We start from the raw sequence: 22,890 nt of genomic DNA, 5'->3' as shown, positions 1-22,890 counted from the left end.
AAGTGACTTTTGTGAAATATGGTTTTGGGAACTTGAAACAAAAAGGTCTTTTTAATAATTTAGTTGATGTTACGAGACCGATGCGTCCGTAGAAGATAAGATTTCATAGATTGCCAGAGTTGTGGGTCATGCAGCATCGTAGACGCTGTAGAGAACACAGTGTACTACAGTTCGCCTGGCTGTGTAACGGGCTTCCATCTCCCTATGTTACACTTCAAGGCATTCCATATCTCTGTCCTAGAAGCACTCAGACAACACGAGTGGCAGCTGCAATCGACAGAAAGCTGCTAGCCTCTCGAACACGACAAAGGGAGCACCCAACCATTTTAGGAGCTCAACCATACTTTGGACGGGGTGGCACTGTAGTGCTGCCCACAAAATAAGAAATCTGTATTATGGAACTAGGCGTGCTATGCTAGTTTGTTCTTCTCGAGAAAGCTTGATCTTATGCACCCCCATGCACAGGCTCGAGCATTAAAATGATGAAGGCTAGCAGCAAAGCTCCGCCAGGCCGGGCGCCTCTGTGCATGACCAAAGAACCAAGGGGTCACAAGGTAGATATAATTCCAACACTACAGTGCTAGCTGAGGTTGGTAGAGTATTTTAAGGTCAATGAGTTTTGAATACTGCAGTGCTAGCCTGCCACCACGTCCATCTGTAAGACATAGTAGCTAAAACGTGACTAGAGCGCGCCGGGAACCGTATAAGAGTCGAAGTACATAATAAAAGTGATGAACTTCCTAATCGGCTGCATTTTGCTGTTGACAAGGTGCCGTACACCTCGCCCTTACTGTCAGAGATTGTCGTACGATTCACTGTGCTCAGCAGTCAGATCAAAAGCTGTGCGCTTTCCCTGCGGTGAAGAGCAAAACCCTTAAAACCCTACGAGCGAATGTTTGTTCAAGAGTTAACGTCCTCAGCTGGTCCGAAGGCAGGAAACCAGAACGGTAGAGTCGCAGCGTAAGCCTTTACAAGGCACTAAATTACAATTCCGAAATTAATTTTTTTGAAGCCATAACATTTTTGCTTATTTAAGGCGCATGCTGCAAGCGAATTGGGGATGGTTGCCCGTTTAACCGGTGTATTGGCGTAGTGCCTACCTGGAGCTCGCATTGCTGCCGTTCCAGCCCCCTACGAAATGCAATTCGAAAATGCATTTATTCTCATCCGCTGTCCTTGCAAGTGTGTGGGATAACGATTCGTTGAGCGTGCTCGGCAGGTGCCTGGTAACCGGCCTTTGTCCTTCTTTCTGTGGAGACGCATTGGCCGGCATTTCACTTCTTGGGTCTCCTCATCGTTCTTGACGGCTGTGCGTGTTGATCGTCGCTGCTTAATGGTAGTAACAAGCACTGCCATTATGCGCATTAGTAAGGGTGGCTAGCACAAACTGGTTCCTCGGCATATGTTCATACTCCAGAAAGGCACATTGTCGTCAGCAAGTACTTTACAAGTAATTCCTCCTATGGTAGTTCGTTCAGAGCCCAACTCGCTGGGTTTGCACTAACAATGCCTTCCCATCACTTTCAGTCCTGGAATGCCTGATTACAGTTGTTGAAAAAGAACAAGGGCAAATCTACCATACGTAACCTTTGTTGCTGCTGCCCGTTTCAACCTTGGAAGGCTTGGCCGCAGTTATTAAGAAGCAATAAGGGCACATCTGTTCCACGTATTTTTTATTGCTGCTGGTCGTGGCTTCTGCCGCCTCCACGGCTCTGCGTTGAGTCTCTATTTAAGCCTCTACTTGTTTCTTATTGAAGAATGCGATTCAGCTAGTTAGTGCCTGCTTGTGGCTGTTGCCTCTTTCAGGCGGGTTGTTGGAGCTGCTCTGAACTAAAGGCCAGTGGCCCCAACTGTGCTGCCAACGCATCCTGCAGCATCTCAACCTGCATGCATGTTGTCTCTTTTATTAAGTATATGGCCGATGCGTGAACAATTTCACAGGGCGTTCTACAGCTCATAACAGCCTTTCTTCCTGCACTGTCATACTCTCGCATTGGGTCTCCGGCTGACCGCTCTTGTGGAGGCACCTTGATGGCTCACCAGGTGTGCGACTACGCGTCTTATAGCTCTTTACATACCCCTAATATATCATTAGTGGCGCAAGCACTGCGAAGATGTGGCGTAAGCGCTTAGGGTGTTCGGGACCGGAGTCCCAACTTCTTTTACTTCCTTGCGTACCAGTGGTTTGCACGAATACCAGAGATAGCAAACGCTCATTTGAAATGCCATCGCAATATTATAAATTTATAATACAAAGCCATCCCAGTTGCCTATATTGGAGCAGTGCAAACGGGCCACGGCAGGTCGAACTATTTTCTCACATTTTCTGCGTCCCAGATATCCGCAGCTATGGTAGGGGGTAAAAACTGCGACATTGATCCCTAATATCTGGCGAACTAGTATTTCACGACTCCCTAAAATATAGTAATAGACCCTTTAAACCGCCACTGCACCGCAACTACTCAAAACCACTTAACGATGCACTGGTAGGTGAAAAGCTTCCTCAATATTTCAAGCCCCGGCACAGTCGCCGCCTTCTCCTACAGAGCCTTGAAAACCATGGCACTTCAATGAGCCTTTTCATTCACTATTTGCATGTAGTGGGTCCAAGATTTGTAGCTGCGGGCCACTGAGCCTACACCGCCTGCACCAGGTTCCCTTCCTGATGCGTGCCGCGAGGGAATTTCTCGTAACTCAGGAGCGAGCGTTGTCACCTCAGAGTCAAGAAGAAAAGAAACAGATGCAGAAGAAGTTAAGTATGGCTAAGGGAAAAGCAGGAAGCGATGCCTTTGCGCAGTCACGCGCTTACGTGCCGTTGACTCAGTTATATTGCCAAGGCCTCCACACAAGCTTTGCAGGGCCTTGAGCACCATTAAGTACAACACAAGTACGATTTGTGATGAACCTAATTACGTTGCGTAAGGAAAAGGAAAGGGTTCAAGTGAGGAAAAGGGTTCCGACTGGAGGACATCGCGGGTAGCGGTTTCTCTGTTGGGCCAAGCTGTTGCTTTCGCTGTTTGCAGCGAGCTATGCCCAGCTTTGTTCCTACGTGTCTTTCCCGTTCTATCTATATATGTGCATACAGTACGCTTCTCACAAAGGGCAGCGTTTATTTGTTAAAAGAATCAGAGCATCACCATTATAGATCCACTTTCCAAAAGCATACATCTACTCTCCTGAGTGTTTGTCTCTCCGTGCAGCTTCGGTTGTCCAGCCTAGCTGGAGAGCACATTGGGCCTGACTGCCGGAGGACGAATTCGCTTCTCATAATACTAACTTCTACTTACTATGTCAAGCTTCTTTTTCTGAACTATATAACCATGAAGGCCATTTATGGACCGCATTGTGATTCTGCGCACTACACACTTTGGCCAGTCGTCCTATGTTAGCTACAACGCCCACTATAGAACCGCTGTCACTGTAGTGAGCACAGCCTCGCCCCTCTTCTACATAGGTTCCCCTTCTCGCTACGTAGTCACCTACAAATTTAGTAAGGACAAACAAGCTCAAATAGAAGCTTAAAATCATGACGAATCAGGTCTGTTTCCGTTTTGGCCTCCTCGAGGATTCTGGTGGCCTTCGCTATGTGTGTCCCTGCAGGCCTCACCGGCAATACTGCTAGCCCGAATCGCTGGCCTCACAGCAGAGCAGCCTCGGATGAGTCTAGAGCTAAGCCTGCGCCGAGAGCCAGGTTTCTTCTGATACAACCTCTAACAATACGTCATGTGTAAAATAACAAATGATACAACCTTATGAGGTTGTACTGGTGCATCATTATAGTGGTACGCACTATAAGCACTTCCTGGCCCCGCCGGACAGCGCACACGGCCTAAACTTCATCAGTTTCCGATTAGTCATGCCTCGTACACCTTATTTGTACTTCGGGCCTCTTCCGTCTGATTTATGGAGTGTCACAAGGCCGCTGTCGTGTTTCGTGTTAGGTTGCATGACCAGTGCCATGGCCCTAATAAACCGGTATAACAAGGGATGCAGGGGACGGAGATAATGCTGCTGCTCCATGCATCAAACTAAATAGAGCCCTTACTAATAAAGTGTATAAGCCAATGCAACTGCTCACTCAACGTCAGCGCCATAGGAAAGTGAAGGCCATTTGTTTTATCCAAAGTAAACTCATTCCTGCTTTGACAGCGCACGCATAGAATGCGTTTTAGAGACCTTTACGATTACAAGGAACACGAAGACATATGCAGGTGCCTCTTAAGGTTAGGCGCTCAACAAACTGTCTTTCTAATATCGAGCCACTAGGAGCTTACGAGCTACTTACATACCACTCCAGGCGTTCTCTGACACCAATACTACGCTGTACTTGATTTTAAAATATGAGCTTAAATCCATAGCAAATTGGTTCTCAGCTAGCGTTCAGAGGAATACTTCACCCGCGTGTTTCTTTTGGAGATACTCTGCTACGCTTGGGAGCAAGGGCTCAGGGATAGCTGAACATCTTAGAACATTTTACGAAGTTACTTAATGCAGAGCAACTGTGACGCTAGTACTTAAGCATTTGCTCCAAGTGAGGCTAAGCCAAGGAGGCTAGATACTATAGAGATAGTCGCAAGCAACATTCGGTGGCAATTAAATGGTGTCAAGCCAAAATGGTCACAGTTTTCTTCAAGATAACTCTTGGTGCACCTACTGAGGGATAACAAACGAATGAGGGCGAGTCTCCATGAGGGCGGGAAACGAGGATACACGGGAGCTGCGCTGCCCTCTTGAACAAAATGGGAGCCGAACGCAAGTGAAGATGGCTCTATGCAAACTTTTTGTGTGTTCTTGGGAGACGTCTTCACTCAACTTGCTACTCCTGAGCCACGGGGTGGCGTTTCCCGCTATTCAGCAGACGCGAAACGCTTCCAGCGGTTCTATATCGAGGCGCTGCTTAGTCTAGGCAGTGGCAGAGTTCCGTAGCGCCGGGTCATGGAACCGTACACTTTCTTTTTTCTTCCTTATCACATCGGATTTCCATTGGATTTCCTTCTCCATCACAGGTGTGGCCATCCCGTCCGCGTATTCCAGAGCACAAGGCTTATGTTTACATTGTTACTGCACTGCAGTTTAGAGAGTCCAGCTCGTTTAAGCACCTCCTTAACAATGCTTGTTGCCATTTGTTGGCGGCCCATAGCGCCTTTGGCTTTATGGGCGCATCCTGTTACAAATGGGGTTTTTCGACCCTACCTGAGAGCCTTTTCTGGTGAAGTTGGCAGCTTCAAAAGAATCCAGAGGAGGCCTGATCCCAGGGGACTTTACACAAAAACACTTGTGGTGTTCCGCTTGAAGACGCGGAATTTGTGTTGCCTTATCTGAGTCAATCCTTGGCATTCCTTCTTCTTCGGCTTATGTCTCTTGGTTTGCCCGTGGATAGTTCTTCAGGTAAAAATTCTAGAGGCACCTTCTGATTTCGCTGCACCCAGCCGAGACACCACACTGTTCACTACTTTCACGTACAGGACTCCAGCTTATCCTCGAGATTTCGCTTCAGCACTTGCTGAGCTTCTGATTTCGCTGCACCCAGTCGAGACGTAACACTGTTTATTACTTTCACGTACAGGACTCCGGCTTATCCTATAGATTTGACTTCAGCACTTGCTGAGCTTTGCCGAGGGTGAGAGTCTCTGTAGCCTACCACCAAGGGAGAAATCCACTCCTGCATGCATCAGAGGGCTTTGGAGAAATAAGCTCACTTCGTAGCGTAGGAGCATCTCATGATATCCTAAGCTTTAGTTTTGGCCATTCTACTTTACTGTAAGATCTAAAAGGGAGGCTAATGAGACTTCTGACGCATAGGATCGTCGGAACAGATCCGTTTGCGGCCCTCAGGATATGAATGCAGAAACGAACAAATGATATGAGCTCCCCTATTCATACTATAACAATAATAACCGCAAAATTATTGTATGGAGGGCACTGGCAAGCTCCCTCGGTATCCTGGAGTTCCACTGTTTGGAGCTGTGGGATCCTTTGTTTCCCAACCAACACTAGCTTGAAGAACATATCCCATCCGTGGATTCGCTCCTCCAGAAAACAGAGCCTTACATTGGCGTATGGCAAATTTCAATCCATTGGCACTAAATAGTAGCAGAGCGCAGAGTAGGACACTTGGGAAGTGTCGATTGTTTATGTTTAGCATGAGATAGCTTCCCGACTAACACAAAAGCGCTGCGCCTGGCAGCTGGTGCGAACACAACGCCGAACGCTTGCAACACAACATAATACATTTTCACAATCCCACATAGTGTTGAAACAAACTCTCTGAATCCACTCGAAAGCAGAAGCTGACAAAACAGCATTCACAACACAATGCCTTGTGGAGGACAGCATGCGTCTCTCTCAAATTTGCAATAACACACTGTCTCGAAAAAGTAGAAGCTTCGCCGGATTTCCATATATGGAATTTATGTTTTAGGAAGGTCAAGTCCCAACTGCTTCAGGCGCCTCAACGATAAGCTCTACTGTGCACAATAGTGAGGTGATATATTACGTAGTTACGCGTGAGTGTTGAGACGTCCCGAAAAATTACTGAGCATCCTTTGTGCGATTCTAAAGATTCATGGACAGACGATCGGCAGCTCGGGCTAGTCACTCCCACTCTGCCAGCCTCTCCAAACTATAGTGGCTGCCTGTTGGTGTGTGTGTCTGCGTATTGAAAAGCCTGCAGCTCCGGCGCAAATCTGTAGAGCCATCTAAGGTTACAGCATACAAATAGCCGAAAGATTTACGTGTGTGTGACTCCTGTAGTGCTATCATGAAACCTCGTTTTTGAGATGTTGCATGTAACCTCCGCAAAGGATGTCAAAAGCGGGTTGAATTGGCCCAAGACAAGGCAATCAGTTCTTGTTTACAGTGTTTATCCTTGCTTCCCCTTCGGCTTTCCCCGGATACCCCGGTTCAAGTACGCAAGCTTCCACTGGGTGAAGCTGCCACTTGGTGTCACGCTGGCGCACCCTCTGCGATAACTACGCTGGTCAGGCTGCGTTCAGTGCATGCAGAGTCAAGCCCTGTGCACGCAAATATAACGCTATCTCAAACTCTCACGCATCGGAGCTTAGGCCACGGCATCGGTATTCGCAAGGTTATACCTATGAGCCTGCACTGTGCCAGTGCAGTCTCACCCTAACCATGCTGCGGCGGGAGTATTACGCTCATTTCGTGCACGTCATCACTCACTAGAGTCCGTCAATGTGTCCTATTGGTATTCCTGGAAACATTCCCAAAATAGCTCTCGGACAGGGTTGAAAATTGTGTGCGCATGCACGGCCACACGTGCCCAGTGCTCTGGGGCCAGGCGAGTGCTCGGGCCTCGTGTGCCTCGTGCCGCAGGCACTGAGAAGCTTATGGTTGGTTGACTCTCGTAGGGAAAAAGCGGGAGTGGAGAGTGGATAAATACATTGAGAGCTTATTACAAGCTGACTGAGGAGGTTCGCAGCATTGCGCACAGTCAGCTGTACCTGCAGCCCAGCGCTACGCTTGCTCCCCTCCAGGCGCTGCTACTGTACTGCGCAGCAGCGACGGGCGCCTCTGGGACGCAGCTTGGGTCGGTGGCGTCTCGGCGGTCTTTTTTTCCCCAATATTGGTCCGTTTTTCTTGTCAAATCGATGCATGTTTTGGCTCGCAGCTGTAGGGGGAGGTGCTGCGCTGCCTGTAGTGTATGGGCTGCCTCGTGGGGGCGCGTGGGCACTCAGAGCCTCTCACGGGTGTTGGCTGGCTCTGTGAGCACGCCCTGGTGCGCGGTGCGGCAGAGAGCAGCCCCATAAGCTACCTCTTCCGCCATTTTACCCTCAACAAGGCATGTACAAGCTCACTGTCCCTCAGAACAGCAGCCATTGCCCCGCCGCGCAGCTGTGGGCGCCTGTTGTGGGGGCGGCCGTCCGCTCTTCTTGGTTCTTCATGATCTTGAAGGTTGCTTTGCTTTGAACCTCATTATTGCACAATTTTCAAGCTGTACGGTTGCCACGGGGTGCCCACAACGCACTCGGGGGCTGCACCCGCAGCCGATACACCGAACGCTGTTCGCTCCTGTGCTGTCTCGCCGCCCGCAGCCGGGAGACGCTGTAGCCAGCTGACGGCCAATCTCTTTTTGACAGCGACAGCCGCGGGCCTGAAAGGGGTCCTTGGGCCGTACGAAGTCACCCAGAGAAGATCCAGTGGTCCGTCTGCTTCTTACCGCAGTCATCACCTCTCACCGACGCTCCCTCTTCGCCGCCTTACCATCACAGGCTGCTGCAGGTGGCCTGAGTAGATCTGCAAACACATTCAGCTCGTGGTTTGGAGGCTAATTTATACTTCCGTTTGTTTCATAGGAGGTCGCTGAGGGCTTTAGGGGCACCGCAGAAGCGCACAGGGTGCCGGCGATCAAAGACAGACGGTTGAGCCAGCGCAAGTCGTGACGGCACAAGGCGAGGTGCATGTAAAGCTCAGACCGCGTCAATCGCGCGGGTTTTACATTTCCGAGGGAGAAACACATCGAGCACCTTCAATTTAATTTTGTTTCAGTGGTGCCCCGAGGGCGCAGTAGTCGCGCTCTGTTGGCCCGCTCATTTTTGTTTTAAGGGAAAAGGGAAGACACACACAAAGGGACCTCAGCAAAGGCAGCAGCCACCTAAAGCCTTTGCTTCTAGGGCCCCCTTCAGGGGCCCCTGCTCCTTTTGCCACTAGGCTTCATTCCGCGGACCCGCGCGAGTCGCGCAGGTTCTTTGGCTGCGTTTGCAGCGGCGCAGGGGCCCCGTAGCCCCTCGAGCGAAGCTCAAGGTACAGGTGGATTTGGGCTGAGTGAGAGGGACACAAACTGTTATCTGGTAGAAGCAGCAGCGCCAGCAGCAGCAGCGCCAGCAGCATTGGCAGCAGCAGCAGCAGCAGCAGCAGCGGAGTCGCATGCACGCCGTCGACGCACATCCCAAGCCGTCGACCACCATCTGACGTTCTGCGCCACAAGAGAAGTGGGCAAGGGGCCGCTGGTTCTGCTGCTGCTGCAGGAATGGCGAGTCCTGCCGCTGCCGCTGCAGCGGCGGCTGCTGCTGTGGCAGCAGCAGGCGCTGCAGAAGAGGTGGGCCGGCGCGAAGCTTCCAAGCCGCCGCGAGACGAAGAAGGAGGAGCCCTTGAGGGCTCTGCAGCAAATCCAGGAATGGCTCCTGAAGCAGAGGATCCAGCCAAACCAGCAAGCCCCCCAGGACTGAGTCTTTCGGCTCTTGGCATGCAGCTGTCTGCGCCTTTAGATGGGAGGGGAGCTGCTCCCCAAAGAGCTGCTTCCCGTTCCCCATCATCTGCTGCCAGTGGCACACCTGGCGTGTGCGGCAATGACGGCTGCAGCGGCCTAGCAGCGCAGCAGCAGCAGCAGCAAGAGCAGGGCTTGCCTGCTGCTGCTGCTGCTGCGGCTGCTGCTGCTGCTGGCGGCCTCCGGGAAGCTTCTGTAGGGGATGGCGCAGCAGCGCGCGTTGAGGCCAACAGCCCTCTGGGGTCGACAACTTCAGTGCGCTCGGAAGACCGGAGCTCGACAGAGTGCGGGGAGCTGCTGCTTGCTGCTGTCGCCGCGCCTGCTGCTGCTGCTGGCAGCAGCAGGGACGCAGCAGCGGAGGCCTGCGAGAGAACTCCAGGGCCCCACGAAGGCTCTCCCTGCGCGGACACTGAGGGCGGCCGTCGCATGCGCCCGCCCCGGCGAGCCGCAGCAGCAGCAGCCAGCGGAAGGCGCCAGTCCGAGGAAGACATGGGGCCCCCACTGTCGATGCGGCCGTCAGTGGGGTCCCGCGTAGTGACTCGGCTGCCGGGAGTCAAGTATTGCCACTCTCGCAATGCCTGGATTGCTCGCTGGTCCGAGGAAGGTCAGGAGCGCTGGAAAACCTTCTCCGTCAAGGCCTGCAAGGGGTTCACAGAGGCGAGAATGCAAGCTGTGCAGTTCAGGTGCAACAAACGCGGGCCATTAGTGAATTGTCAAGGGATTCGAATGTTTCTGTGCTAAAATGTTATTTTCCACTGATTGTTTGCACACCTGTCAGTACTTGCCACTGCTATTTCGGGCAGCGTCTGTTTGAGTTTGTGTGACCACCTGCTTCCGCTGAACGTGTCGTTGCACTCTGTCGTTGGCTTTTGCATTTTCCCGTGCCTTGTTTGGCTTTTCCACTTGCTTGCCGGCGCCCGTTACTTTATTTTTTGTCGCTTCTTTTATTGTCTTTTCTGGTTATGGCTGCGTCTGTCTCGTTTGCCTGCATTACTCCCCGTCTACCCCTTGTCAGTCTGGCGCTCGCCATATTCTTTTTTTATTTTCTCTTCTTTATTGTGTCTTTCATCAGTTCTGCGTGCATGTGCGGTTTGGTCTGCTTTGTTTTTGCTTTTCTGCATCTCTCTTGCTTCCCTTTGTCGGTCTGCCTTTGGGTGTGTCATGCTTTCGCTATTTCTTGTGTCTGCCTGGCTTTGCCATTTTCCGTCGAGTTTGGATGTTCCAGTTCCTACATCATTTCGCAGCGGTCTTGCTTGTTTCCACGTCATTTTGTGGCAGTCTTGTTTTCGTGTGTCGCTTTGTGTCTTTGCCAGTGACTTTGCCAGTGACTGGCTGTGTCTTGCTGTTGCTTTGTACCTTATGTCTTGCCTGCGTTCTTCCCCATTTGTCCCTGTATCACTGCGGTGCACGATTCACCCCATAAGGCTCTTTCTTTGTATGTACATTTCTGCAACGTGTCGGTGCATCGGCCGATTGTTGGTAGTTGTGCGCAGCAGCAATGGAGGGGTGTTTCTCTACAAACAGATTTATCTCAGTTTGTGTGGATTTGTAATTTCAGGTGGGAGAAGGTACGGCTTAAATACGCGAAACTAATGAAGCAAGCAACACCCCAGCCCGGTCTCATCAGCTGCACTCCTTCTGAAGGATCACCGCCGGAACCCCTTGAAATGGATGCTGAGGCAGCGGAGTTGGCAGCAGCTTTACAAATGTACGGCAATAGTGGCCAAGTCCGCATGCCGCGCTCAGAATCAGCGGCAGTAGTTGCTGCAGCAGCAACGCCCCACACTGGGCGCAGTCTCAGCCCAGCCAGCTCACTTCGTGCTGCAGCTGCTACTGAAGCAAAACCCAGGCAGACCACGAGGCAAAAGAGGCAAGGGAGTGCCATTGGGGCCCCTAAATTGTCTGCTGATGAGCCATCCCGACCCGCGCACGGCAGAGGCTCAGGTGGGAAGAAGAGCTGCAAGAGCCCGCTGCAGCAGCAGCAACTGCAGCTGCAGGAGGAGCAGCTGCAGCAACGGGAGCAGCTGGCTGGGGCAGCTGACCAGCTTTCAGCCTCCCAGTGGGCGCTGCTGCAGCAGCACTTGCAGCTGCAGAGTGCCTGCTGTGGCTCTAGCAACAGCTCCGTTTCCTTGTCCTCTGCTTCTAGAGTAGACGGAGGAGATCTGGGAGGGGAGCTGCCTTCCTCATCATTAAAGAACACTGCGCAGAGAGCTGAAGGCACCAGCTCCCCGATTCCTGTGAAGAGCGACCCAGCCAGCAGGGAAGGTGCAGACGCAGCGACGATGGAGCCAAGCCTCAGGACGCAGCTCTTTTTGCGGCTGGCGAAGAGGTTGCAACAGAGCAAGAAGCAGCAAGACACAGCGGTGCTGCTACAGGCGCTTAAGTCGCTTATTCTGCAGAGGCGCCAGACACACCAGGAACAAGAGCACAGTAGCCAGCTTCCGCTGCAGCAGCTGCAGCAAACAAAACCGCAGCAGAGTAGCCTGAGAAGCAGCATTGACTTGGAAAGCGAGTTGTTGCGCTTGCTGGCGAACTCAACGGGTCTTCTGGGAGCCGCTGGCAGAAACACCGGTGGAGGGGCCCCCAGCCCGACTGAATCAGCAACTTTGCATTCGGGCCAAAACTTAGACGGTCGAGACGCTAAGGACCTAACGGGGCCACCGTCCTCATGGGACCCGCTGGATGAGTACGGGCTGACAGACAGCGTGAACAGCCTTGGCCGCGTTTTCACTGATGGTAGCAGGCCAGCATCAGTAGCTTCTGGTGCCGCAGCAGATGCAGCAGCGGGGCATGCCGTCTGTTTAGGGGCTCCCCAGTGGGCCAGCAGCTCTGTGAATGGATCAGAGCGGCCCATGGAGCCTGTTTCGGGTGCCCACTCTTGGGGAGCTGCAGGGCAAGGGGCTATTGTGTCTGTTCCTTCTGTTGCTGCTGCTAGTACGGGATCAACTCCGTTCAGCATGAGGGATTACTTAGAAGGGGAGTCGCCGGATGAGGCAGTGGACCTGCAGCCCTGGCGGCGTGCTGTGTGCGTCATTTTAGAAGACGTGCTTGAAAACTGCGTTTTAGAGGTTGGGTCGCAACAGCGGCAGGGCAGCAGCCTGTCTCAAGAGCGGCTGCAGTTTGCCCCCATGGTGGGCCGACTGAAAGCCCTGGCCGCCCGCAGCTGCAGCAAAGCCGAGCTGAGGCCTTTTCTGCGGCTCTTTTCCCGCAGTATTCGTCTGGGCGTGGTGCCTAGCAAGCAGTCCGAAGACGTGCAGCAGCTTATCCTCGACGCTCTGGGGGCTCTGGATGATGTCATGGCAGCGTCCAGGGCAAGCCAAACACAGCAGCAACAGCAGCAGCAGCAGCAGCAGCAAGCGCAGCAATTATCAATGGCTAGGGGCCTCCAAGCAGAGCCCAGTGAGACCTTGTCTCCATTCGCACTGCTTCAAGCTGGGAGCGGCTTCAGCTGAGCCTGTTTTTATTGGGCAGTTTTCAATTGGATGTTTCTGCACAAAGCGGCTCTTTTCCGTCTTTTTCGTACGGCCTGGGACCTTCCCGAGACCGTCTTGTTTGGGAGGTTGTGTTCTTTCGTGTTTCGCTTAACTGTTCGCGCTTTCCTGTCGAAGAGACAGGTGGAGGCTGGGGCTGTTGGGTGTAAGTACAGCGCACATAACTGCGACTGCCTTTATGGTGGTGGCTGACTGTGCTGAGGGCGTCATGGAGTCTCCGTGGCCCTCGTGGCCGGCTGCGGCCCGCAAAGCGTAGGGTGCAGTTGGTTTTTGGCATTTGCAGTTGTTGTTTCTAGTGCTGTCTTATTATTTGTCTTTCATCGCAAGCCCCTTTCTGTGTGGGGTCCTGTAGCTTCATGCGGCGGTGATGAGGTAGGTCTCCGTGCCGTCCATGCCATTGCAGAGTGGCCATTTGTGTCGCAGCGGGTGCAGCTAGCCGTGCGCAGCTGGCGAAGCGTGCCATGGGTCGCTGCTTCCTTTGCACACCGCTCCGCAGCTCACCTCATCCTGCTTCTTCGGAAGGTTCCTCTCACAGTAATGGCCCGCATGCGCCACACATTCCGAGTCTGTTCTTCGTTTTCCGCTTTTCAATCCGATCATCGTTAATCCGATTTTCTACAGTCTCCCTTGTGGGGAAGGCATAGCTGAAGCTGCAAAGGTTGATGTAGGTTTGTGTTTCTCGCTGCCTATCCGGGCCAGTCCGTCTTTCACTTGGTTTTCTCTTTTGGACCCCTGGATGGCGTCGCACAGCTAAGCCCGACCTGCAGAGCTCCACCGGCAGCCCTTAAGTTGCGCTGTTTCAAGGATGCCCATGCGTTCTCTTCACAACTGGCGTACACGCAGACGCAGACGGACATGTCTTCATTTTGTGTCTCTGCGGAGCAGTTGTTTTCCAGCGTTGTTGTTGCTTTGACCGCCGGCCTCATCGACTCTGCGTGCCTTTGGATTTAGCGGGTGCACGGAGAGGCCAGCTAAAAGGCTCGCGGCACTTCGGGCTTTTCGTTTGCTACTTGCTATACCAAACCGTGAAGCCAAAAGACGAGCTCTCAGGAGCCCGTCTTGTGATATCCCCCTTAACGCATGCGCTTCACGGGACTCTCGCGTCCAGTGATTATGCAAACCGAATTCAAACTTTCCTTCCGAATTCTGCCGCTGCACATGAGGTTCTGTTTTAGAGTCTCTTGGGTTTCAGGGTTAAGCGCGTGGGGGTTAGGTTTGTTGGTTGTTTGCTATGACAAGAGGCGGTACCTCCCGTGAAAAACACTGGACGTTGCTACCACGTGTGTTCAATGTGCGACAAATTTTGATTTGTCGGCCTCGAAGCGGCCAGCAGTAAGCAGGGCCATCCTTTTAAACGACCTCGCAGGGGTGGTTTTATTTCTTGCGGAGGTGAGCGTGTGCGCATTCATGCATATGTGCTTCCTTCCATGTACACACTTTTCCGGATCAGTGCGGTAGGCGCGTGGGGCGCTTTGGAAAATAAGTGCAATTGCTGCGCTGCATGCGGATGTAAATACACAGTGATGTTAGTCGAGTACATTGAATGCACCCGAATGCAGACAAATGCGCATACGTTTGCTTTGCCGTGAATGTAAAGATTAGGGTAGCATGCGTGCGCGTACTATTCCACACACTATCTCCTATATAATGTTTAAACGCAACACTCTAGACAGCTGGTGTAGTGTTGTGTGAGTTGGCTGCCACTGAAACGAGCCGAGCACAAACAGCTGCTGTTGCCTTGGAACTGTCGGAAGTATACTTCGCAGGACTTGCAAGTAGGTCTTCCTTTGACCTTTCGTTTGCTTCGCATTCTTTTCTGACATTTGGCTTTGCACCGTTTATTTATTGCTTATGTTGGCTGGTGAATTCAGTGTCCGGGACGCTTGATTTGTTCTCTAAGACGGACTTTACACATTGTTGAGATTAGTATTGTGCGCCGAAGATGATCTGCAACAGCGAAACAGGTATAACTCAAGCACTTGATTTCGTGCCTGCAGACATTCTGATCAACACATGAGCCACACAACTTGTGAGTGCGATGCTGCCCTTCGTCGTGCGTACATCGACTTCGGGCGGAGAGCATAACGCCCCTTGCGGCGATCTTATCAACTCTGCAATAAAGTTTGGTCTTTTGCGACTATCAATTTCCACGGTAGATGCCTGCCAGATCTTCACGTCAGGTAGTTTTCGTGCAGTGTGCTCTTAAAATGGTAACTCACTGCTACGGCCCTCACAGCTACTGCTGTCTCTGGGAACACGCTTAGCCCTGAAGTATTCTGTGTGCTGTAATTGTGCATTTCCGCAACGCGGAGCGTCAAGGAAAGTCTCGTAGGGGAACTCAGCTACTAGTTGCTCCTCAGAGGGACCGGAGGCGAGGTAGCTCTCGCGTTTATTGGGTGCTTTAGACTGTTCACGATTTTTCTAGACAGCAAGCTGGGGTATGAGACGTTGAGAGCATGAATGCAACGTAATCAAGACATTTTCGTTATGTGCGCAGCAGCTATGCTTCATTCCTACTGTGCTTTTGCCGATGAAGTACTCCGCTTAAAATTTACAATTCTTGTGTGTGGGGAGTTTGGAGCCAATTCTTATCACAAATCGACTCCCAGCAGCCATCTCAGCGCATGCAGAGGAGGTGGTTGCCTACAAGGGCCTCGAAGTCCCGCACTGGCTCATTCTCCCAGTCAGTGTCTTAAATTACTGTTTTCTGTGTAATGGGGAACAAACTTAACACCAAAGGCAGGTCATTCAGGCCTATTAGGCCGTTCCGGCCAAGCCGGCTCCGGCAGCAAATATGATCGCTGCCGACCAAACTGGCTGGAGTGTGTTGGTTCTCAAGTCTCGCTCTTTAAGAAACGGTCGAAATATATCACTGTGCTTAATCATCAAAAAAGGGTGGATAAGGCCGTATTAGCGGCGACTTTCGATGACTATGCTCCTTTCGTGGTGGTTAGCATTGTTGCTTCTTCCCAAGGTGCTCTGCAGCGTCGCAGCAAGCGCTCCGCCTCAGTTCAAAAGGAAACCCTTACATTTAACGCCTTTAATTAAGCAAAATAGTCAGAAGCCGGTGGAAAATTCAACCTTTGCGTGTGTTATCCCCCCGTTTAGGGGAGCCCTGTCCAATTCACTTCGCCCTGGTGGAGTTGCTGAGCAAAACGCCGACTTATGCGCTTCCAAATGCAGTGTTAGGGCAACGACTAATAGGACGAGGTCATTTATTCTGCCATTCAAGGGCCTTTTCTGCCTAGAACTGGAAGCTACTGGGTCTGGGTATGCCCTTTCGCCTCCTTGTATCTGGTGCGCTTCGCAAACAGCAGGCTAGTCAACACACGTGATACAGAAGTACGTAGAGTGCAATGACGTAGGGAGAGTGGGCAGTTACAGGAGACAACCGAAGCAAACAAGGCAGTACTAGCCGTAGCATGCATACAAAAAGGTCAGCGAGATACAACAGGCACACCAATACCTACAGATACACGTAGATACGCCACAGTAACTGTGAACATCAATGCATGTAGAAATAGAAAGCCACAGATGTGAACAAGAATACGATTTTATATCTGCGAACAAGTGCCCACATTTAATGGGAAAGTGAACAATTGTGTTCCGTCTGCCCCTGTAAATACGTGCGTGTTCGGCTTACCATGCGCACCGAAGTATCCCTCGGCTGTACCGAATCTCCACCATTTTCTTCTAGTTTGTTTTTTTTTTCTTTTTTCGTGATGTGCTACAGGCGCAAGAATTCCATCTATCATGCTTCTTCCAACAGCTGCACATCGGCGACAGTTTGCTGGGCCACTTCAAAGGGCGGCGCCGCGACAAAGAACAATAGGGATTCCCGCCCCAAATTCTTGGGTGAGACTGGCTAATCAATTGTCACAGACAGGCAAATCAGTGGTGCGCTGCAATAGCAGTGAGTTGCATGCGTTGCCCAATGTAATGAACTGGCGGACTGCAAACGCAGGCGTGAAGAAATTTGGAGGGCAATTCGTACTGCCGGGGGATATTTTGGTGCGACAGAGAGGCACTCGATTCAAGGCAGGAGAAGGTAACAGCATAGTTACTAATTTGTTCATGTAATGTAGATATTTACTTACACGTGGTACAGCCTGTTGCTTTTCTTCTTAAAGGTCTTCGTACACGCGCTGAAGTTAGTTGTGCGTATTTTGAGGCCTACGAGCATATGCTATGTATCGTAATGCTGAGCTATTTGTATACGTACTATGGAATTACCAGTTGCATATTTTTGTGGATTCGTTCACGCGCGTGCATTTATTGGTGCGGCATGCAGCAGTGGGATATTTGTGCTGCTTTCCCTTGTCTAGATTTGTGGAGATTTTTCTTTATTCTAACTGCTGATTTAGTTTCATGTAATCTCAGTTAATACTGTGGCGTCTGAATTTCGAACATAGTATCCCAAAAACGAAGAGCAAGCTCACCATAATGGGCTCGATAAACTTGCGGAATGCACCTCAAAGTCACAGATATATCTCCCGTATATATAAGATTGTAATGCTTTTATGGGTACAATTCTATGAAACGGTAAACGCATAAGTAGATATTTATGTGTATCCATGTATATGTGCTTGTAAATTGCCCATGAATCTGTTCCTGTACGTATTCGTAAGTGTGTCTGCATTTTTACCCGTGCTTCTGAATATAAAACAAGTATTGTGGAACTACACGCGCACTTCTGGAGGCCCATGGGCAGCTGTGTGTTGTGACCTTAGCAATATGCATACGCCCGTGCTGTGGACTCTCGTTTCGGTGGCTTCGAAGAATTCAATGTATCTTTGGAGACATGCGCTTCTTCCGCAAAGGTACGTGTCTATGCGCCTCTGTTGATGCTACTTAGGAGTTATGAGGGGCGGCGACGACAGCCTGGTGGCCTTAAATTCAGGTTTCGTTTGCATGCGAAAGGTGTACCGCACCAGTGATGCGAACACCAGAATCAAGGCCGGCTGCGTGGTGTCCATCAAAGCCTCACCTGCAGAAACACTCGACCCGAAAGCGGCTCGGGTCAGCTTCTTAAGGACGCTCGCGAAGTCGTGGATGATGCAGGGAGAGCGCCTGGAGCTGCCGCAACTGCAGCAGTAGCACTTGTTGGCACCAGTACGCCGTTCTCGAGTGCTTACCAGCAGCATTTGTGCCGAGTGCGTTTTTTTGCCTTCTATATCTGTACGATATAAGCGTCGCTTGTGTACCTGATCCATATCATGTTTGTTGAATTTCGTTCCTTCATGCACATTTTACTCGCTCCGTTTGGACGACCTTTCGAAACAATTGTACCTTTCGCACGAACAGCGCTGATTGCCTAATTCCGGAAAACTATTTGTTGCAGTTCAACCATAAACACTTGACTCTTCTTTAAAGAAAGTGTTTTCTTTAAACATGAGCTGTTCGGTTTGAGTCGATTCTTCCGCCTTCTGGCGGATAAATACCCTACTGCCTGTTGGCAGTTAGCCGCTGGCAGGCAGCTACACGAATAGAGGAGAAAAAAAGAAAAATGCACGATAGGGAAAGAGAAACATGAATACGCAAACAGGCACAAATAGATGAACACCTGCCGGCGGAAACAGTCCACCAACACCACAATGAGCAGACAAGAGCTCGCAGTGGTGCCTCTCCCAAATGCTTCAGGACCAGCCCCTTTTGTAGGAGCTTCCCTGGTAGAGAAAAACCTGCACCTGTAACTAGAAATGGGAAGCCGTTGTGGCTAGGTGGATTCTCGCGTTGTAATATCGCCTCTCCAAAACGTGCTGCGGCAAGTAGATGTGACGCGATATAATGGCATCTTCAAAATAAGCAAATTTTGGTGTTCCTTTTGTGTATTTCGTGCTGCATGTAAACCTGAGCTGACATGGGTTGCGCTTGCAACAAGGGGGACATGACGGAACATCATCGTTTACTGTCGTTTTATCCTTTGGCTTCAGCCATTAAAGCAGTGGACCGTTTTACTGTCGCATGCCTGCACAGTTCTATGTGCGTATGCATCCATATGTATGCTTATGTGTATATGAAATTACTTCCGTACGGTAACATATGTAATTGCGTGCGTATGTGTGTGCGTATTTGTGCCTCTGTGTATGCTTTACTGTATTGGCTTGCGTAAATGAACATGAATGTGTCCATGAATTTGAGAATGCACTTGTAGTGTATGCGTATATGAATATGAACGCGTATATATGGATATGCGTAATATTTATGTATATATATGCATATATATATATATATATATGCATGCTCCGTTTTAAATGCATCACACACAGGCAACGCATCTTTCTTCCGTTTGGTGCCTAGACAAAGAATGTAAGGGTGCCTTTGGTCCGCCAATATTGTTGGTTCTTACTGACATTTCCGTTCTTTGTCTGTTGGTATTTTCGTTGTACCCGATGATAGGCCGTTGGTGATGTTTTCTCTTGTGCCTTTACTATGGCTGATCTTGCTTCTGAGAGCGCCGTTTGTGTTCACTGGGTACGTCAGTGAGCAGCTGCCACTTAGTAACCGCAGCAGTTGAATGGCTAAATTTTCCTTTCCAGCACTGCTGTTCGCTGTAATTGCTTGGCCGCAACATTGATTTTTTATGCCTTTGCTGTTATCCCTGGAACCATTCATCCGGCACGTAGACGATCCTCTCCAGCGTAAAACCTTGTTCATGAACGCATTTGACAAATTCCGCCCTCTTTGCCCTTACAACTGAAGGAATACACTTGCTTTGCACGTGATTAACGCTGGCTGGTGCCTCATGTAGAATGAACTGAGGGGTTCTGGGCACGTGCGTGACAATATATTCGTCTGTGGTTTCCCTCAACCTTCCCTCGTGCCACAGACAAGAGTATAAGTCCTTAAGAATTGACAGACATGCAGGATAGGATGGCGTGCGACACCGTTTGCTGCGAACGTCGCAGAAGCCGAACCCTCCCACTCCCCAACATTCCCTGTCTGTCACGCAGCTGCGCTTATCGAGAGGCACGCAACGCCCGGAGAACTTGCGGAATGTGCGCACTATGTCTCTCCCCAGATTGTTGCCGTAGGGATTGGGAGTTTCCAGGGGAGAAGGCAGCGCCAGCTGTGGCGGCATTCCCCCTGGGAGATGGGAGGAGTGGCCGCTTGTGCTGTACTCGAAGCGTTGCCAGGGAGCACAGACGCTATCTAGATCCACGTTGTCTGTCAGCACAATAGGGTCCCCAGCTGAGGCATGTCGAGAGGTAAACCAGGGACTGCATTCTCCGTTTACGCAAGACAAACGGTCCTCGCACTCTCGCGCACTGTCGCCCACGCAGGTCGCGCCTTCACGTTTCCGAGCCTGGCAGCCCTGAGATGCGTGCAGGAAGGAGCAGTAGTGGTGCTACGACACAGAACACGGAGACAGAAACAGGTCAGATACATAAATGTATTGTTGGCTTGTTAGTTAGAACTTCCAAAGACGTATACATTCGCGAATATTGAGCAAGACGCACGACACAGGCGCAATTACGCGAAGCGGCGAAGCCAGCAGCACGGGAATGTCACTCTAGGGGTCTCATCTCGTTGAGGAGCCACGGCGCAAGCACATAGTCAGGCAGAGTGCATCATTGCCTCAGCAGAAAATACAGGATGCAGCCCTTGTCACCACTCGCTGCCTCCGTTGCTCATATGTGCTATGTTGCACATGTTGAATTTACTGTCATCCATCTGATTTATGCGCCCCTGCTCTCCCCAGTCCTCACCGAGGCACAGCAGCGGTCCAGCCAACAGCCGCCTTTGAAATCCGTGGGCAGTCGGCTAGGTAGGCCATTGAGGGGCCCCACGTTTGGAGCGTAGGGCACTGAAGGCAGCAGCTGCGTCTGCACTTTTGGGTGAAGTGGCAGTGGCGGGAGTGTACCGCCCAATGCGGAAGCGCCCAAAGGCACGCTGCTGAGGGGTGGAAGAGGGCCCGGAGAAACATGACCCAGCGGAGGAGGTACAACTCCAGGCAGGCGGGGAGGCATGGGCTGCCTCTGCATGTTAAGTGCGGGTGAGGCTCCTAGAGGTGGGGGCAGTGGTCCAGTGGGCTGCCTTGGTTGAAACCCTAGAAGCTGCAGAGGATTGAGAAGAGGGTTTTGCATGCCCGGGTACACCAAGCCTTCAAGAGCCTCTCCCTCCTCCTCAGAGCTGCCGCGCTCTCGCCGTGCTGCTTCGCCTTTCATCCCAGCAGCTTCCATTGCTTCTAGTGATGAGTCGAAAGACGTGAACGGCTGCGGTTGCTGCAATTGCTGCAGTTGTTGCAGCTGCGCTGACAGCTGCTCCTGCTGCTGCAGAGACAGAGACGGGGTGCCCGCCGCCGGACTCCCAAATGAAGATGTCCCGAACACGTCATGCTGCGATAGGGGGGGTTTTATTCCTCCCGTGGTAATAGGGGAAGGAGCCAAGCTGTGTGACAGCTGCGGCGGCAGCGCAGAAGGAAAGCCAAAGGCGGGGGCCCCCAGTGTATGCATTAAGCTCATTTGCTGCTGCTGATCTTCAGGAGTGAATGCATACGACACGCCAGTGAACAGCCGCGCGAGCCTTTTGGCAAGGGAGCCGTTGAGTAGCGGGCGTGGCTGCGGCCTGTCAATAATTGTCCCTCTTCCTGCTGCTGGGTGCTGCAGTGCTTGATACTGGGACCTGGGGCCCCACAGTGCTTGCTGGCCCGTGATCCCTTCCTCATTTTCAGCATGTGTCTCGTTCTGTTCCTTTTCTAGTGCTTCTTGTGGCTCTAGGGGCTCCCCGCTCTCGTTGCGGGGAACAGAGAAGAAAGACGCCAAGTCCTCAGCTGTGACGGTCTCACCCAGAAGAGCTGAGGCTTCTGCTGCTCTTTGCTCCCAAGCCTGACGGACGGCTTGTTCATCTAACACTCTGTTTGCATTTGAAGATGCTGCTGCTGAAGCCGCAAGCTGCTGCCGCTTCGACATGGAGTCGCGATCCTGCGCTGCCTCGTTCCCGACAGCTGCTACCATCGCTCCCCTGGTGCGCTGCAGGTTCCTTGTGACTTGCTGCTGCGTGTCTGCCGCTGCTACTTCGGTTTGCTGGTTCTCTGCGCTAAACCCATTGACGGCTAGAGGCAGCATTAGTTCCTTCTGCTGCTCCAAAAGCATCTGCTGATGGTCTAGGGGGGAAGGCACGGGCTTGCAAATGCCCTGGACGCACTGCAGGCAGTCGGTAACGCAGTGGCGGAAGCGGTCGCATGCAGCCCCTGGGGGAAGGTCCTTAACGATGCAGTACCTAGACAGAGAATGGCGGCCCCCCAGGGGCTCCCCCTGGGCCGTTTGTGTGGCAGCGTAGCCACATATACCCGACTCGCACATGAACGCATTCTGCTCAGTACAGCTGCCGCCCACACTAATGAGCCGCCGACAGATTTTCAGGTAGGGGTCGCAGGTGAGGCCCGTAGAGCACAAATGCACAGATGCAGCGCAGCTCTTGCCCTCCCCCTCGCTCCATGGCAACCGGCAATAACCTAAATGCCACAGCAGCAGTACAACATAAGCAATGAAAATGCCTGCAGCAGAAGCACCACGTGCAGCAGTAAAGCTTGCATTTTGTCGTTGGCCAGGAGAAAAAGGAGGGAGAGGCACACACATAAGAGACCGGGTAATAGCAAGGCTGGTGAAAGGGATTACCTGTCTTCTGGTCGTTAGCTGGGGCACAAATAAGGGGCATTTTGCATCGGCGTCGGCGCCAGTCGCTGTTGCCGCTCCAATCTTGTGTGCAATGGTCGTTGAGGGAAGAGAAGCTTTTTTCAAGGACAATCCATTCTTCCTTCCTCAAAACAATTACCAGAGTGAGAACCAAAACTGCCACTAATACCACCGCAATCCCAACAGCAATCAGTATCTTCGTGAGCCGCCTCATCGTTGCCGCAACTGCAAGGAAAAACCTGGAATGGAAAGCGACGCAGCGATTTCCCTTCGCCTTCTATCCATCGGAAAACCACTTACTTGATCTTCTGTGTATTTTTATTCAGCAAGCATAAACCTGAAAAGCCTTTAAACTACAAAAGACGGCCAACAAATCACCGTGCTCTCCCCAATGTGGGAGAGAACCGCCGCATGTCTTTGCCGCCCCGATCTGCACGGAACGCAGCAATAGAACTCCGACTGCTTCAAAATACTGCCTTTTTATGGCATTTCATATCCGGAAATGGCATTTTATCTCAATGTAAGCGGTAAACAC

The 22,890-nt window shown here is 51.5% G+C and overlaps 2 protein-coding genes across 2 annotated transcripts; one reads left to right on the top strand and one right to left on the bottom strand.

The window, feature by feature from the left end:
* Window positions 1–8,989: 8,989 nt before the first annotated feature.
* On the top strand, window positions 8,990–12,678 carry ENH_00064230 (hypothetical protein, conserved; the record flags this gene model as incomplete). Its single annotated transcript, XM_013582185.1, has 2 exons — window positions 8,990–9,909; window positions 10,785–12,678. 2 exons carry the CDS (start codon window positions 8,990–8,992, stop codon window positions 12,676–12,678), a joined length of 2,814 nt encoding a protein of 937 aa, XP_013437639.1.
* Window positions 12,679–19,312: 6,634 nt separating this feature from the next.
* Window positions 19,313–22,569, bottom strand: ENH_00064220 (hypothetical protein, conserved; the record flags this gene model as incomplete). Its single annotated transcript, XM_013582184.1, has 3 exons — window positions 19,313–20,065; window positions 20,427–22,174; window positions 22,338–22,569. 3 exons carry the CDS (start codon window positions 22,567–22,569, stop codon window positions 19,313–19,315), a joined length of 2,733 nt encoding a protein of 910 aa, XP_013437638.1.
* Window positions 22,570–22,890: the final 321 nt, after the last annotated feature.

The sequence above is a fragment of the Eimeria necatrix genome, genomic scaffold (genome assembly GCF_000499385.1).
Source record: "Eimeria necatrix Houghton genomic scaffold, Enh_scaff581, whole genome shotgun sequence".
Classification (NCBI taxonomy): Eukaryota; Apicomplexa; class Conoidasida; order Eucoccidiorida; family Eimeriidae; genus Eimeria; species Eimeria necatrix.
Note: the sequence above shows the minus strand (reverse complement) of the source record. Positions and strands in the feature narration are given on the sequence as shown.